The sequence below is a fragment of the Vipera ursinii genome, assembly GCF_947247035.1.
Source record: "Vipera ursinii genome assembly, chromosome: 12".
Lineage (NCBI taxonomy): Eukaryota > Metazoa > Chordata > Lepidosauria > Squamata > Viperidae > Vipera > Vipera ursinii.
The window spans coordinates 15325055-15340710 of NC_139525.1; the positions used below are offsets into that span (position 1 = coordinate 15325055).

A 15656-nucleotide genomic window follows, 5' to 3' on the forward strand; every position below is an offset into this window, starting at 1 on the left:
GCGCCGGCTTGGCGAAGCCGGGTCGCGGGGCTGCCTCTCCTCCGTCTCCGAGGGGCGGGCGGGCGAGCGGGGGTCTCTCCCAGAATGGAAGCTGCCCAGCCGGCGGGGCTAAAATTAGCGCGGCGCGGCCCGGCGCAGCTGTCCCGTCCCGTCTCGTGTCGCCTCTGGCTTGGCCGCCCTCGACGGCTCTGCGCTCGGGCCGGCCGGCCGGCGAGGGCGCGGGGCGGGCGCGGGAGTCAGGCGAGCGCTCGTCCGAGCCGGTCCCGGCCACCTCACAGAGGCCGGCCTGCGACACAGCCGGGCCGGCCGTCGGTGGCTCCCCGGGCGACGCTCCGTCGGGGGGGGGGGGAACACGGCGACCCGTCCGCCGGGCACCACCAGCTCGTGAGTATGGCCTGCCGCCGGGCGGGACGGGGGGCTCGTCTCCAGCCTCCCTCCGCCCGACTAGCGGGAGGAGGGGGGGCTTCTGGTCGACCTGGAGGGCGCGGGGGGATTCACACGTGCGCGACGCCGGACTGTCGGGTTCCCGGCTGGGTTTGGGCGGCGATACCGGCGGACGCGTGGATTGGAGGGAAGGGCTGGGGAAGGGGCTTAAAAGGGACCCCCCCTCCAAACTGGCTGCAGTTAAAAAAGGGGGATTCACACGTGCGCGACTCCGGACTGTCGGGTGCCCGGCTGGGTTTGGGCGGCGATACCGGCGGACGCGTGGATTGGAGGGAAGGGCTGGGGAAGGGGCTTAAAAGGGACCCCCCCTCCAAACTGGCTGCAGTTAAAAAAGGGGGATTCACACGTGCGCGACTCCGGACTGTCGGGTTCCCGGCTGGGTTTGGGCGGCGAGACCGGCGGACGCGTGGATTGGAGGGAAGGGCTGGGGAAGGGGCTTAAAAGGGACCCCCCCTCCAAACTGGCTGCAGTTAAAAAAGGGGGATTCACACGTGCGCGACTCCGGACTGTCGGGTTCCCGGCTGGGTTTGGGCGGCGAGACCGGCGGACGCGCGGATTGGAGGGATAGGGCTGGGGAAGGGGCTTAAAAGGGACCCCCCCCCGCTCCAAACTGGCTGCAGTTAAAAAAGGGGGAGCAGCAGCCTGGCTCAAGCCATCGCCCCCCAACACGCAAGCCTTTGACGGCTTCACGCCACACCCTTGACTTGGGTTTTGAGTTTCTCCGATTGTCTGGGTTCGCCCAACTAGGTTGAATCATCAGATTAGCCGGAAGAGGGGGTTCCTCCGCACACACTGTGCCTGAAACCTCCAATGAAGGTAGTACTAGCCAAGTCTAACCCGTGTGGATGCATTTATTGCATTGGGGGGGGGGGTTGTCTGAACAGAAATTTCTTTTCTCTCTTTAAGTTTCTGAGTAGGGTTCTTCTGGTTGTTTTACGCCAGCCAGCCTTGCAAAGCGTTGTTCATCGCCTAGCTCAGGGGTAGGCAACCTTGGCTCTTTTATGACTCATGGACTTCAACTCCCAGAATTCCTGAGTCAGCTATGCTGACTCAGGAATTCTGGGAGTTGAAGTCCATGAGTCATAAAAGAGCCAAGGTTGCCTACCCCTGGCCTAGCTGAAGTAAGTGGGTGGGCGTTTTTTCAGCCAATTTGGGATTCTCAAAAATCTCAGAATCAGAATAGACCGGGAAGCGACCCTCCACCCTCTACCGTTTCAGACAGGTGGCTGTCCTGTCTCTTCTCAAAAGCCTCTAGTGATGGAGCACCCACAGCTTCTGGAGGCAGGTTGTTCCACTGGTTAATTGTTCGAACTGTCAGGAAGTTTCTCCTTAGTTCTAGGTTGCTTCTGTCCTTGATTAGTTTCCATCCGTTGCTTCTTGTCCTGCCTTCAGGTGCTTTGGAGAATAGCTTGACTCCCTCTTCTTTGGGGCAGCCCCTGAGATATTGGAAGACTGCTATCCTGTCACCCCTTGTCCTTCTCTTCATTAAACTAGACATGCCCAATTCCAGCAACCGTTCCCTATATGTTTTAGCCTCCAAGCCCTTAACCATCTTAGTTGCTCTTCTCTGCACTCTTTCCAAAGTATCAACATTCCATTTTCGTAATGGGGTGACCAAAACAAATGTGGTTTTACTAAGGTTTTATAAAGCGGTATTAATACTTCACACGATCTGGACTCTTATCACTCTGTTTATGCAATGAACGATTGCATTGGCTTTGTTGGCTGCTGCTCTGCACTGCTGGCTCATATTTAAGTGATTGTCCACTAGGGCTTCAAGATCCCTCTCACTCAAGATCCCTACTGCTTTGGGGCCAGGCTTCACCTAACCTGTCCTTGTACGTTTTTTTTTCTTGTCCATGTTCCCTCTGTTGATCCTAGAAAGTTTGAAGCAAGGACGTTTACTGCTGCACAACATTTGGCTTCTATTTTGTGCCTCAGGACATCCCTGGATGTTTTTCCATGTACAGGTAGTCTTTGACTTAGGATCACAATTTGGACTAAAACTTCCATTGCTGGTTAAGTGAATAATGCCCAATTTTATGATCTTTTTTGCCCTGGTCATTAACCTATCTCTGCAGTCATTAAGGGAAGTACATGATGGTTAAGGGCAGTGATGGCGAACCTTTTAGAGACCGAGTGCCCAAACTGCAACCCAAAACCCACTTATGTACCGTCGGGTGCTGGGTGGGCATGGCCCATTGGGTGGGTGTGGCTCATTGGGTGGACGTGGCCAATTGGGTGGGTGAGGCTGTGCTGGTAACGGCAGACTGTGGGACTAAAAAGTCCAATCAACCAATTCCAACTTTGCGAGGTCTTTTTTTTCCCCACAAGAAGTTGAAATTGATTGATTGAACCTTTTTTTTTTTGCACACAGCGGCAGAGGCCTAAAGCAAGAATGTTTTATAAAACCCAGCTGAAGGCCTAGGACTGGGGCGATGGCGCATGTACCCACAGAGATGGCTCTGTGTGCCACCTGTGGCATGCGTGCCATAGGTTCGCCACCACGGGTTAAGGGAATCCAGCTTCTCCCATTGACTTGCTTGTCAGAAACTGTCTGGGAAGGTCGCAAATGGGCATCACAGGACTCCAGAATGCTGCAACCGTCCTCAGTTTTTGCAGGGATGCTGCAATGGTTGTAAATGCAAGGCCTGGTTATGTCGTGTTTTTTCCCCCCACTGCTTTCACAACTTCAGATTGTTGCTAAATGAATGCAGGATCCAATCTGGGTTGGTGGCCGGGACCACAGCTTGAGTCTTCTGAACTTTCAAATACGTGCTGGAGCCCATTCTCAGGGGGCTTCTCTCTAGCAGAATCTGTGCTTTGGGCTATTCTCTGTGTGGTATTTATGTGGTGCCTGTTGTGAGTGTGGCTTTTTAGTTGTTGATTAGAGTGTTGTTGACTGGCTATTAAGTGGTTGGCTGTTGTTTCTTTGTGCTGCCAAGCCCTAAATCTCCTAAGTATTTGATAAGCTGGTGGTAAATGAACACTCCTGTTGACTGAAGAGGGGCCCGTTTCTCAGGCTTCAGTCACTTCCTTGGCTGTTTTTGTACCTGCTCGTCCGACAATCTTAGTAGCTGCAAAATTGAATGTATGAAAATACTCTGGTATTTTCTTTATTTTGTGAGCAAATGCTAGGGAAGCCACCTGAAATACATTTATTCATTCATTCATCCATCCTCCATCCATCCATCCATCCATCCAGGCTCTAGAAAATGCATTGTGTTTGCATGTAAATAGCATATGCTGGATTTGCTACTTGTGAACCATCTGTGTCCCACCAAGAGAGGCACTGACCAAGGTTGCAAATACTGCGCTTTATCCAAAATCATTAACCCAGCCCCTGTCTGACTTCTAGCTTCCAGCACTGCACCATTCACAATGAAAGTCCCCCTCAAGAGACAGTTCAAGATGAGCCTGCTGGATATCACCAAGATGTTCTCCCTGTTCCAGCCCAGCGAAGATGAAGACGGGGACAGAGAAAGACAAGAGCTGAGTCTCGCCGTGTCCCAGGACAGCTACCAGCTGTTGGACCAACTGTTGCACCAAGAGAGATACAAACGGGTCATCAACAGTCGGAGCGGTTGGGGGGTGCCAGGCACGCCCCTGCGCCTAGCGGCCTCCAAGGGCCACATCAGGTGCGTCAAGGTGCTCCTGGACCACGGAGCCGAAGTGGACAGCTTAGACGTCAAGGCACAGACGCCGCTGTTCATTGCCGTCAACAACGGGCACCTTGACTGTGTGAAGGTCCTCTTGGAAGCAGGGGCGTGTCCTTCTGGGAGCATCCACAACAACTGCACCCCGCTGCTCACGGCCGCGCGAGAGGGAGCCCTCGCGATCCTGCAGGAGCTGCTGTCGCATGGTGCAGAGCCTAACGTCAAACCCCGAATCCCGGAGTGGGCGGCCAACTCTGTATCCTGCTGCGGACCTTTGTATTTGTCTGCCGTCTACGGTCATCTGGAGTGCTTCAAGACCCTCTTGCTGTATGGGGCTGAGCCCAACTACAACTGCTCGGATAGGAACATGATTGCCCGAATTAAACGTCCCAAGACTCTCCTGGAAGTCTGCTTGAAGCACGGCTGCAGGAGAGAGTTTGTCGAGCTCCTCGTTGATTTTGGTGCCAATGTCTACTTGCCTGGTATCACGTTGGAGAAGAGCTCAGCAAACCCTGAAGTGCTTGAGCTGTTGGCCAGAGAAAGAGGTAACTTGTGTGTGTCTGTTTTTAAAAATTATTTAATGTAACAGAAGGCTATGCAAATTATTAAAATTTCCCTTCTTCTCCCTTCTCTCTTCTCCCTTCTCTCTCCTTCCTTCCTTCCTTCCTTCCTTCCTTCCTCCCTCCTTCCCTCCCTCCCTCCCTCCCTCCCTCCCTCCCTCCCTCCCTTCCTTCCTTCCTTCCTTCCTTCTTCCCTCCCTCCTTCCCTCCCTCCTTCCCTTCCTTCCTTCCTTCCTTCCTCCCTCCCTCCCTCCCTCTCCCTCCCTCCCTCCCTCCCTCCCTCCCTTCCTCCCTCCCTCCCTCCCTTCCTTCCTTCCTTCCTTCCTTCCTTCCTTCCTTCCTTCCGTCCTTCCTTCCTCCTTTCCTTTGAGGTTCCCTAAATGCTCTTCTAATCTTGGCAGCACTCCACTCTCGGCTCTTCTTCTTTTTTGTAGGGAAAAGATATTCTTTCCTAGCTACCTTGGAGGGTCCGTGCTAGTCCCATATGGTCTGATTTTTTCCTTCCTTCCTTCCTTCCTTCCTTCCTTCCTTCCTTCCTTCCTTCCTTCCTTCCTTCCTTCCTTCCTTCCTTCCATCCTTCCCCTTTCCATAGATTACCTATCACATTATTTGCTTCTGAAGTAAGCAATGCTACACAATGTGCATAAAACGAACACAAAACAGTCACCCAAAGCAAAAGTCATCCATGCACATATAGCTACATCTACATTCACAACAACAGCATTCCTTATCCCTTTTTCCGTGCGGGTTGTGCACACAATGAAAAATTGGGTTTTTTTACAGCCTGGATGGAATTGACCAACCCTTTCTAAAAATTCTACCACACGGTGGTTTTGCATCAGTCCACAGCACAGGAGTAACAAAATTAGGAACGTTTGTCCCAACGATGCTTTTTAAAAGGCAGAAGCTGAAGAAGCTTCTTGGATGAGAAGCGAAACCTTTTCAAGGAGAAAAAAAAAGCAAGAAAGTCCAGTTGACTTTTTGGAAAAGCACCCTTGGGACAACCATGACCTGGATAATGGAGAATCTCCATAGACATTATGAATGTTGGTTGCTCTGAATTCCAGGTGAATAAACTTCTCGGAGTCCTGGGATGAATTTTAAGGGTTGGTAGAACAAGCGTGGTGCACAATTTTTTCTTGTTCCCCTCCCTCCTCCAGCTCATCCTAGATCTTCCAATGATCTCCAAGGTGACCCGTCTTCCCCTTGTCATCTCCAGTTTCTTTGATTATTTTGCGTATTTCCCCCCCAATAAACCAATTCTGCCTGGAATGGCTCTATTTCAACCCATACCCAGAACAGAAAAGCTAGATTTCATGCTGTGCACAGATCAAAAGCCGCAAAGCACGTGTGCTTCTTTCTTCTTCATTTCTATGGATGTGATGACCTTGACGGCATCACAGGGAGTGAAATCTTTAGCTGTGTTAACTGTGCAAGGATGATTACTTCCTCTCTCCTCCCGATTCCCTCCTGCTGTTCCAGCGTTCCCCAAATCCTTGATGTCTCAGTGCAGACTGGCAGTCAGAAGGTTTATGAAACTGGAGAACCATCCCGAAGCCGTGGATCGACTGGACATCCCACTACTGCTGCTCAACTACCTCAAACACCAAGTGTAACAGAAGATCAACGCCGAATTGCCCAGGATTACCAAATACTGTAACTGGATAAGGAAAAAAGAAAGACGCTACTAAGAATTGGAACGCCAGTGTGTGGTGTGGTTTGCTTGAATGCATTTGATGGTGTGGGTGAAAAATAATGCGGTAGCTTAAACAGAGTTTCCCAATTTAGGGAATCTTAAGACGCGTGGACTCCAACTCCCAGAAGAGTGGAAGTCCACCATCTTAACACCAACTTTACATTAATATTGACCAACTGAAACAGACAAAAAATATATGTATCTCACTCTCCTGGTGGATAGCTGGGAAGAATCAAGCTTTATCCTTGTGAGGTTTTTTTTTTTTTTTTTTTTTGAAGATCATGCAGGTGAAAAATTATGCAGTAGCTGAAACAGAGTTTCCCAATTGGGGGAAATCTTAAGAAGTGTGGACTTCAACTGAAGCACGACTCGGAAAGGGCTTCAGGAACAAAGGGCCTTGCTTCTACCTTCTAAAAGCAAAGCCAGGCATTCACATTGCCTCACCTTCCTTTGTTTTGTGGCTCTCTCTGATAGTTCTAGTAGCCGGAGATTTCTCCAGTTTAATCAGCTGCCACAAACTCTGGTTTCTTTCTTGGCTAACGGAACTGCTGGAGCAGTGTTGTTGTGGGTTGTTTTTTTTTTTTGAAGATCGAGCTCCGTTGCTCTAAGGAGGTTGACAAAAAGGCACACCTAATGTTTGTAAAGGTAAAGGTAAAGGTTCCCCCGCACATGCGTGCTAGTCGTTTCCGACTCTAGGGGCTGGTGCTCATCTCCGTTTCAAAGCCGAAGAGCCAGCACGTGTCCGAGGACGTCTCCGTGGTCATGTGGCCGGCATGACTAGACGCCAAAGGCGCACGGAACGTTGTTACCTTCCCACCGGAGTGGTCCTTATTTTTCTACTTGCATTTTTACGTGCTTTCGAACTGCTAGGTTGGCAGAAGCTGGGACGAGTAACAGGCGCTCACTCTGCTACGCGGCACTCGGGATTCGACCCGCCAAACTGCCGACCTTCTGATCGACAAGCTCAGCGTCCTAACCCACTGAGCCACCGTGTCCCCTTAATGTTTCAAGAGATTGCTATTCACCCTAGAAGGAACGGCACCCCATTGCTCTTATTGGAAGAGGGCCGTTTTAGGGGAAGTTAAAACATTCTTCCGTTTTTAATTGTGACATTCCTATGTTTGGACCGAGCTACCATTTTCATCTGTTTTTATTTATTTATTTATTTATTTATTAGTTTTTATAAACCGCCCTTCTCCCGAGGGACTCGGGGCGGTGTACAGAGGAAGGAAGGTATACAGATCGAACAATAAAAATAATAAGAAACACTAATGAACACAAACTGGGACCCCAATTAACGCTATCATGCCAGGCCAGCCTGCTGAAACAGGAAAGTTTTTAAGTCGCGACGGAAGGTACGGAGGTCAGGGGCCATCCGGATTTCTGTTGGTAAGGTGTTCCAGAGGGCTGGCGCACCCACTGAGAATGCCCTCCCCCTGGGGGCCACCAGCCGACATTCCTTGAGCGGTGGCACCCTGAGGAGGCCCTCTCTGTGGGAGCGCACAGGACGGTGGGGTGCTGACATCGGCAGAAGGTGCTCCCGAAGGTAGTCCGGACCCATGCCATGTAGGGCTTTGTAAGTCATCGTTAGCACCTTGAACTTCACACGGAAGGCAGCCGGAAGCCAGTGCAGCGCACGGAGGAGAGGTGTGATATGGGAGTATCGGGAGGCTCCCAAGAGTGTCCGTGCCGCCGCACTTTGCACCAGTTGAAGCTTCCGAGTGGATCTCAAGGGCAGCCCCATGTAGAGAGCGTTACAATAGTCTAGGCGAGATGTCACAAGGGCATGGGTGACTGTACGTAAGGAATCCAGGTCCAGATAAGGCCGTAGTTGGCGAATTAGTCGAACCCGGGAGAAGGCCCCCTTGGTCACAGCTCCAATGTGGTCTTCCAGGGAGAGCTGCGAGTCTAGGAGGACACCCAGGTTGCGGGCCCTATCAACAGGGGGAAGTAACTTGTCCCCAATGTTAAGCAGTGGGACGTTCTGAATCTCCTGGTTTCCCGGTACGTACAGCCACTCAGTCTTGTCCGGGTTCAGTTGAAGCCTGTTTCTCCCCATCCATTCCCGGACCGCTTTCAGGCAGCGGGACATCACGTCTAGGGCATCACTGATATTGTTTGGAGTTGAGATAAAAAGCTGGGTGTCATCAGCATACTGATGGTACCCTACTCCAAAACTGCGAATGATCTCACCCAGCGGTTTCATGTAGATGCTGAACAGGAGAGGCGAGAGGACCGACCCCTGAGGGACTCCGCAAGCGAGAGGCCTCGGGGTCGACCTCTGTCCCCCTGTCAGCACCGACTGCGAGCGACCCTGGAGAAAGGAGGAGAACCAACGCAGAACCGTGCCTCCCACTCCCAGTCCCCTGAGGCGTCGCAGCAAGATACCATGGTCGATGGTATCGAAAGCCGCCGAGAGGTCTAATAAGACTAGGACAGAGGAATGGCCCCTGTCCCGGGCTCTCCAGAGATCATTCATCAGAGCGACCAATGCCGTCTCCGTGCTGTAGCCCGGCCTGAAACCCGATTGGTACGGGTCTAGATAAACCGCTTCATCCAGGATCTGAGGAAGTTGGTGCGCCACCACGCTCTCAACAACCTTCGCAAGGAAGCGAAGATTGGAGACTGGACGAAAGTTATTCAAAGAGGATGGGTCCAAGGTGGGCTTCTTGAGGAGAGGTCTCACCACCGCCTCCTTCAAGGCGGTGGGGAAGTGACCCTCACTCAGAGAAGCAGAGATGACCGCTAGGAACCAGCCTCGTGTCGCCTCTCGAGCTGCATAGGCCAGCCAGGAAGGGCACGGGTCCAGTAAGCATGTGGAGGAGCTTAACCTTCTCATAATCCTGTCCACTTCCTTAGGAGTTACAGGATCAAATTCTTCCCAGATGACGTCGACAAGACTGTCCATGTCTTGTTCTTCCATCTCAGCCCAGTTGGAGTCCAGACCAGTTCGAATCCGAGCGATTTTATCCAGCAGATATTGACCAAATTCCTCGGCTCGACCCTGCAAGGGTTCCTCCCTCACCTCTTGGTTTAATAGGGAGCGAGTCACCCTGAACAAGGCAGCTGGGCGATTATCTGCGGACGCGATGAGGGTGGAAAAGTAGTTGGATTTTGCCACCCTTATCGCAGCGAGATAAGACCTGGTGAGGATTCTTAGTCGCAATCGGTCGGATTCGGATCGACTGGACCTCCAACGGCTTTCTAGGCCCCGTCTCCGACGCTTCATCTCCCGGAGCTCCTCGGTGAACCATGGGGCTCGCTGGGATCTGCGCCGGGTCAGAGGCCGCAAGGGTACAACTCGGTCCAGAGCCTCCGTGGCTGCCTTTTCCCAGGCTTCCACTAAGGCTTCCGCCGAGCTGTGAGCAGGGGGTGCATGCGAGTCCCTAAGCGCTGCCTGGAACTTATCAGGGTCCATTAGGCGCCTAGGGCGGTACCATCTGACTGGCACCGTGCACCCACGGTGGGGGGTGGCAAGGGGGAAGTCTAGCCGCAGGAGGTGGTGATCGGTCCATGACAGGGGCGTAACAGTTGTGGCACCCCCACCGACATCATCGCGCCACCGTCCAGACAAGAACACCAAGTCTGGGTTGTGGCCTCTCTCATGAGTCGGCCCAGAAATTATTTGCAACAGGTCCATGGCCGTCATGGAAGCCATGAACTCCCGAGCCAGTTCGGACGATCCTCCCAGGGACGGTAGATTAAAGTCGCCCAAGACCATGAGTCTTGGGAATTCAACCACCAACCCTGAGAGGACATCGAGTAGCTCGGGTAGGGCCGCCGCTGCACGATTAGGTGGTAGGTACGCCAGCAGCAGACCCAGCTGCGCCCCTGGGCCGAATCTCAGTAGGAGAGACTCACACCCGACCATCTGAGGGACGGTGGTCTCTCGCGGGCTAAGGGATTCCCTGATGATAACTGCCACTCCCCCGCCCCTCCCATGAGCCCGGGGCTGGTGCAGTACCTGGAAACCTGGCGGGCAGAGGTCAACCAGAGGAACACCCCCCCTCTGGGCCCAGCCAGGTTTCCGTGATGCAGGCCAGGTCCGCATGCTCACTCTCCAATAGGTCACGAATGAGGTGAGCTTTGTTGGCTGCGGACCTTGCATTCAGGTAGACCAGCCTCAGCATGGGAGGGTGCGCACCCTTGCTCCCGGGTCCTCCGGGGGAGAACAGAGGGTCGGAGCGTCTCACCGCCTTTACAGAGCGGAGATGACACTCCCGGTGACGATACGGCCCTCTGTCTGTGCACCTTCTGCCATTCCCCACCATCCTAGGGATGGGATGTTCGTCAGTACGCCACTGGGTGTTATCGGCGACTGGCCCTCGTTGTACGCCGTCGCGAACGGCCGTGGGCCTGGCATGCGTTATGGTGGCTGGAAGGTGTGCCTTTCCCGCGCAACCATAGTCTCCTCCCTCCCCCCTCCCTAACCCCACAAAAAACTTAGCTAAGAACTTAATCAGGGGCCTCTTGATGGAAAAGTGCTGGAGGCCCCTGACCCTGCCCGGCCATCTCTCAGAGGCCCAGTGGTTGGGCCCGTCATCAAGATTGGATGTGATGCAGGCGGGTCGCACCCAGGAGAGTGGGGAACCCCTGAGGGCGTGCAGTGCTATGCTAGAGTATTGAACGGGCATAGTCACAGGTGGTTCCGGGAAGGCTGTCCCCTGGATGGTGAATTTGCAGGAGGGTCGAGCCGGGTAGGTGCGTATCTGGATCGTCGCCCTGCCACTGCCACTTGGCCGGGCGAACCCCCAGAAGCAGGCCACTCCTCATCCTCTCACGATGGGTTGTGTCTCTGCTTCCGGAGGTGGTCCAGAACGTACTTTGGGTGAGGCATACCCCATAGAGCTCTCACCACTATGGGGTAGCAGGTGTATGGCCCAGCCACTCTGCCACCGTGGCTAGCACCCAGGCCCGTTATGTCCTGTGGGGAGAGAATGGGCAAAGATGGGTGAGAATGGGCAGAAGGCAGGATGGAGGGATCCATTAATTGGCGTCAGCTCCGGTGGTTCAGCCGCCCCAAACAGTTCCCTCCCTGATCCTCTGGGCGTTGTTCCCGGCCGCAGTTCCATGGCCCCTATTGGTTGGGGACCGTCCAGAGCGTGGCATCTCAGAGGTACGGGAGTCCCTGGTGTCATGCCCCTGGTGTTGCCGTCTCCGATCAAGATGTTTCGAGGAGGTGGGTCGGGCCGTCGCCTCCATTGTCCAGCGTCTCCTTTGGTGCGCATCTTTCGGAGGCACCGCCGTCCAGGGGCAGCCCACGGTGGTCGAGACGCCGCACCGCTGCTCTTACCGCCGAAGATGCCGCCGCCACCCGGGAGCCGGTCAGGGGCAGAGCAGAGCCTTCGGCCCCTCCTGTATGGCTGCGAGGGCTGCCGTGGTCCAGGGTTGTTGTGGTCCAGGGGCGGGTCTCTCACCTCCGGCGCCGCCGATGCCTCCGCCTCCGCCACCCAGCTGGTCCAGCTGGTCCGCGGCGTCTCCGCTGATAACCTGGCTCTTAACCCCCCCCCAAAAAAAAACCAGTTATGGTTTTTCTAAACAGATTTGTAGGATGCAGAATAACAGAGTTGGAAGGGACTTTAGAGGTCTTCTAGTCCAACCCCTTGTTCTAGCGGGAGATCCAGTACCATTCTGGGCAAATGGATGTCCAAGGTCTTCTTGCAAACCTCCGCTGATGGAGCACCCGCAACTTCTGGAAGCGAGCTGTTCTTTATTTCTTTCTTTATTGTTCCTCACCTGCAGACAGAAATCTGGCCAAACTAGACTTGTCCCATCCGGGGAATTCTGGGGGTTGAAGTCCACACATCTTAAAGTTGCCAAGGTTGAAAAACAGCATATTTGCGAGTTCATCTGTTGGTACAGTATGTGTGTTTTAATCAATATCACTTTTCTTTTGTTTAATAAGATAGGGAAATGCAAATATGGATTTAATTATTACTAGTGGGAAGCTTCTTAAATACTTTAGATAAAGGCTAATGTGATTTTAAGAGCAAGCTCACCACATTTAATACAAATGTCTTTCTCCTCTCCGGAATTCTGAAGCAAAATCAGATTTATTTGAAAGATTTATTTTTTGTCATTTGTATTCCATTACTAATTTACAACTGCAGATTTTTCAGGGAAATTATTTCGCATCTTTACAGCATAGTTCAGTTTAATCTGGGAAAAGAGGAAAAGAGAAGATTGTTTGTGCAAGGCACCTGCAATATCACAGCCACAATATTAATAAATGGGTGAATAAATGGCAGAATTAATTGCCTGGATTCATCTTAAAAGTCAGATTTTTTTTAAATTCATCAGTGCCTTTCCCTGTTGGGACAATATCCAAGCTGGGCTAAACTGTTGCCTTGAGAACTATTTTGACATTTAATTATAATGTCTATTTTAATGATAAGCATTAATGCTTGTGAGATGAAATATATTGTTGTTGTTTTTATAAAAAGAAGAATAGTACAAGTCATTTCCCACTAGGTGACAGTATTGAACTGAAAACATTACCTAGGTCCCGTTATGCATTGTTGTTCTATAATTCCAACAAAAGGGGGCAGAAGAGGGCAATTGCACTGGCGCTCTACTTTGGTGCTTCTGGAAGGTAGGAGATGGGTGCAGTGATGGAGGTGGGATTGTGTTGGATTTTGGCCGAAAGTGGTAGAGTTCTTCTTACGTTGACTTCTCTTTTGGCATTTTTCCTCCTCCTCCCTCCCTCCTCCCCCTCCTTCTCTTCCTTCTCCAGTCCCTCTCTTTCTCCTTCTCTCCCTTTTCTCTTCCTCCTCTTCCTCCCTCCCTCCTCTCCCTCCTCCTCCTCCTCCTCCTCCTCCTCTTTGGAAAAACAGTTCTAAAGTAGTACAATCTAATTCAGCTTTGTTTCGTTTTGGTTTTTGAAGAAAGCAATGGGCTGGTTTTAGAGCTTACACTGCCATTTTCCTATTGTAGGCAACGACGGTGCTGTTGAACCAGAGTTGGGGGGTTGCGGAGAAGGAAGTTTGGGGTCCCCATCTCTACTGGACAGTCTTAATTACTACTCCTCATCTCCCAGGTGTAAAACAATTAGGCTTTATGGGAAATCCATCTGCCAATATCCCTTGGAGATTACCCTGGATGTTTTGAAGCAGAGGGCAATACCAAAAAACATTTGCATTATTTATGAATCCTAAATCTAATTACAATGTCGGAAGACTGTGAACCCTATTAAGCGGCGTTTTCTAAGCCACAGGCGGGCCATCTCCGGGAAATCTTGAGTTCCACAATTTGGTCCTTCCAAAATGGAGCTGGGGAAGCTGTTAGAAACGCAGAACCGTGTGTTGTCTCAGGAAGGGCTCGGAGATTGGATCAGTCAGAGATAGACCTTTGTGTTCTGTATCGATTTAAAAATTCAGAGAGCTGGAAACCTTTCCTGACCCTGATCATCATTTAAATTGGTTAGGGGGTCAATGGAGAGCTGATTATTATTATTATTATTATTATTATTATTATTATTATTATTATTATTATTATTATTATTATTATTATTATTATTATTTATTTTTTTATTTTAATTCCATTTATATCCCGCCCTTCTCCGAAGACTCAGGGTGGCTTACAAGCTTAGCAGTAGCCTTCATTCTATGTATATGCCTGCTTATTAGGGCTTTCACACACACCCAAGCGGCATTATTACAAAGTCAGCTTAATTGCCCCCAACAATCTGGGTCCTCATTTTACCTACCTCGGAAGGATGGAAGGCTGAGTCAACCTTGAGCCTGGTGGGACTCGAACCTGCACTAATTGCAGGCAGCTGGTGTTACTTAAGGAGGCATTAGCCCACTGCTCCACCAAGGCTCTTATTATTATTATTATTATTATTATTATTATTATTATTATTATTATTATTATTATTATTATTATTATTAGAGGGACGCGGTGGCTCAGTGGGTTAGGACGCTGAGCTTGTCGATCAGAAGGTCGGCAGTTTGGCAGGTCGAATCCCGAGTGCCGCGTAGCAGAGCGAGCGCCTGTTACTCATCCCAGCTTCTGCCAACCTAGCAGTTCAAAAGCACGTAAAAATGCAAGTAGAAAAATAGGGACCACTCCGGTGGGAAGGTAACAGCGTTCCGTGCGCCTTTGGCGTCTAGTCATGCCGGCCACATGACCACAGAGACGTCCTCGGACAAGCGCTGGCTCTTCGGCTTTGAAACGGAGATGAGCCCGTAGAGTCGGAAACGACTAGCACGCATGTGCGGGGGAACCTTTACCTTTATTATTATTATTATTATTATTATTATTATTATTATTATTATTATTATTATTATTATTGGCAGAAGTAACTGGTGAGCTCAGAAGAGAATTACTGAAGGAGGAGGAGGAGGAGAGAGAGGGAGAGAGAGGAGAAGGAGGACAACTGTGGGCTCCTTGGTGTCCTCTGAGTTTGGTTGTTTTCTTGCAGATGTTTCATTAACCCAAACCAGGTAACATCGTGACTGCTAGAAGGGAGAGGGGTTTGTGGAGAGGAGGAGAAGGAGAACGGGGAGGAATTATTTCTTGGAAAAACTGTAGAACGGCCGACCCAACCAATCAAGCAATTTAGCCATTTATCAGAAGGAAAACTGCTGAGTTTGCTCCCCACCTTTTAGTGTTCCGAGGTCCCTCGTCTTGGGCTGGGCAATGCTTTGAAGAGCGGTGTGAAGACAAGAGCCGGCCAAGACAGAAGCAAAGGGGCTGAGATTGGCTAGGCAGGTCCGTTATAACACAGAGGCACCCCTTGCCTCTCCATTTGTGAAAAAAGAACGCTGCTTGCAGAACCTTCTGATGTCAGGGTCAATAAAAAGGGGTTGAATTTGAACCTGGGGTCTGCTTGAACTCTGGGGTTTTAGAGGAACTGCTTTTCTTTCTTTCTTTTTATTAAGAGCTCTTTGAGTAGCTTCAATAAAAGTGTCTCATCAGAACGGCGTCTGTGAATCTCTGTGAGCCTTCAAGATTCAGCAGGAGAGGCTTCAAGAAAAGCTCAACTGAAGCACATCAGGGCTTCAGGAACAAGGGGCCGTGCTTCTGACTTCTAAAAGCAAAGCCAGGCATTCACATTGCCTCACCTTCCTTTGTTTTGTGGCTCTCTCTGATAGTTTTAGTAGCCGGAGATTTCTCCAGTTTAATCAGCTGCCACAAACTCTGGTTTCTTTCTTGGCTAACGGAACTGCTGGAGCAGGGGTCTTCAAACTTGGCCCTTTTATGACTTGTGAACTTCAACTCCCAGAATTCCTCAGCCAGGCTGAGGAATTCTGGGAGTTGAAGTCCACAAGTCATAAAAGGGCCAAGTTTGAAGACCCC

The 15656-nt window shown here is 51.1% G+C and overlaps 1 protein-coding gene across 1 annotated transcript; it reads left to right on the forward strand.

Moving 5' to 3' along the window:
* The first annotated feature begins 236 nt into the window (after positions 1-236).
* Positions 237-6993, forward strand: ASB12 (ankyrin repeat and SOCS box containing 12). The gene is made up of 3 exons (XM_083372015.1): positions 237-384; positions 3803-4645; positions 6143-6993. The coding sequence occupies exons 2-3, from the start codon at positions 3826-3828 to the stop codon at positions 6274-6276; spliced, it is 954 nt and encodes a 317-aa protein (XP_083228141.1). The 5' UTR covers positions 237-384; positions 3803-3825; the 3' UTR covers positions 6277-6993.
* The last annotated feature ends 8663 nt before the right edge of the window (positions 6994-15656 follow it).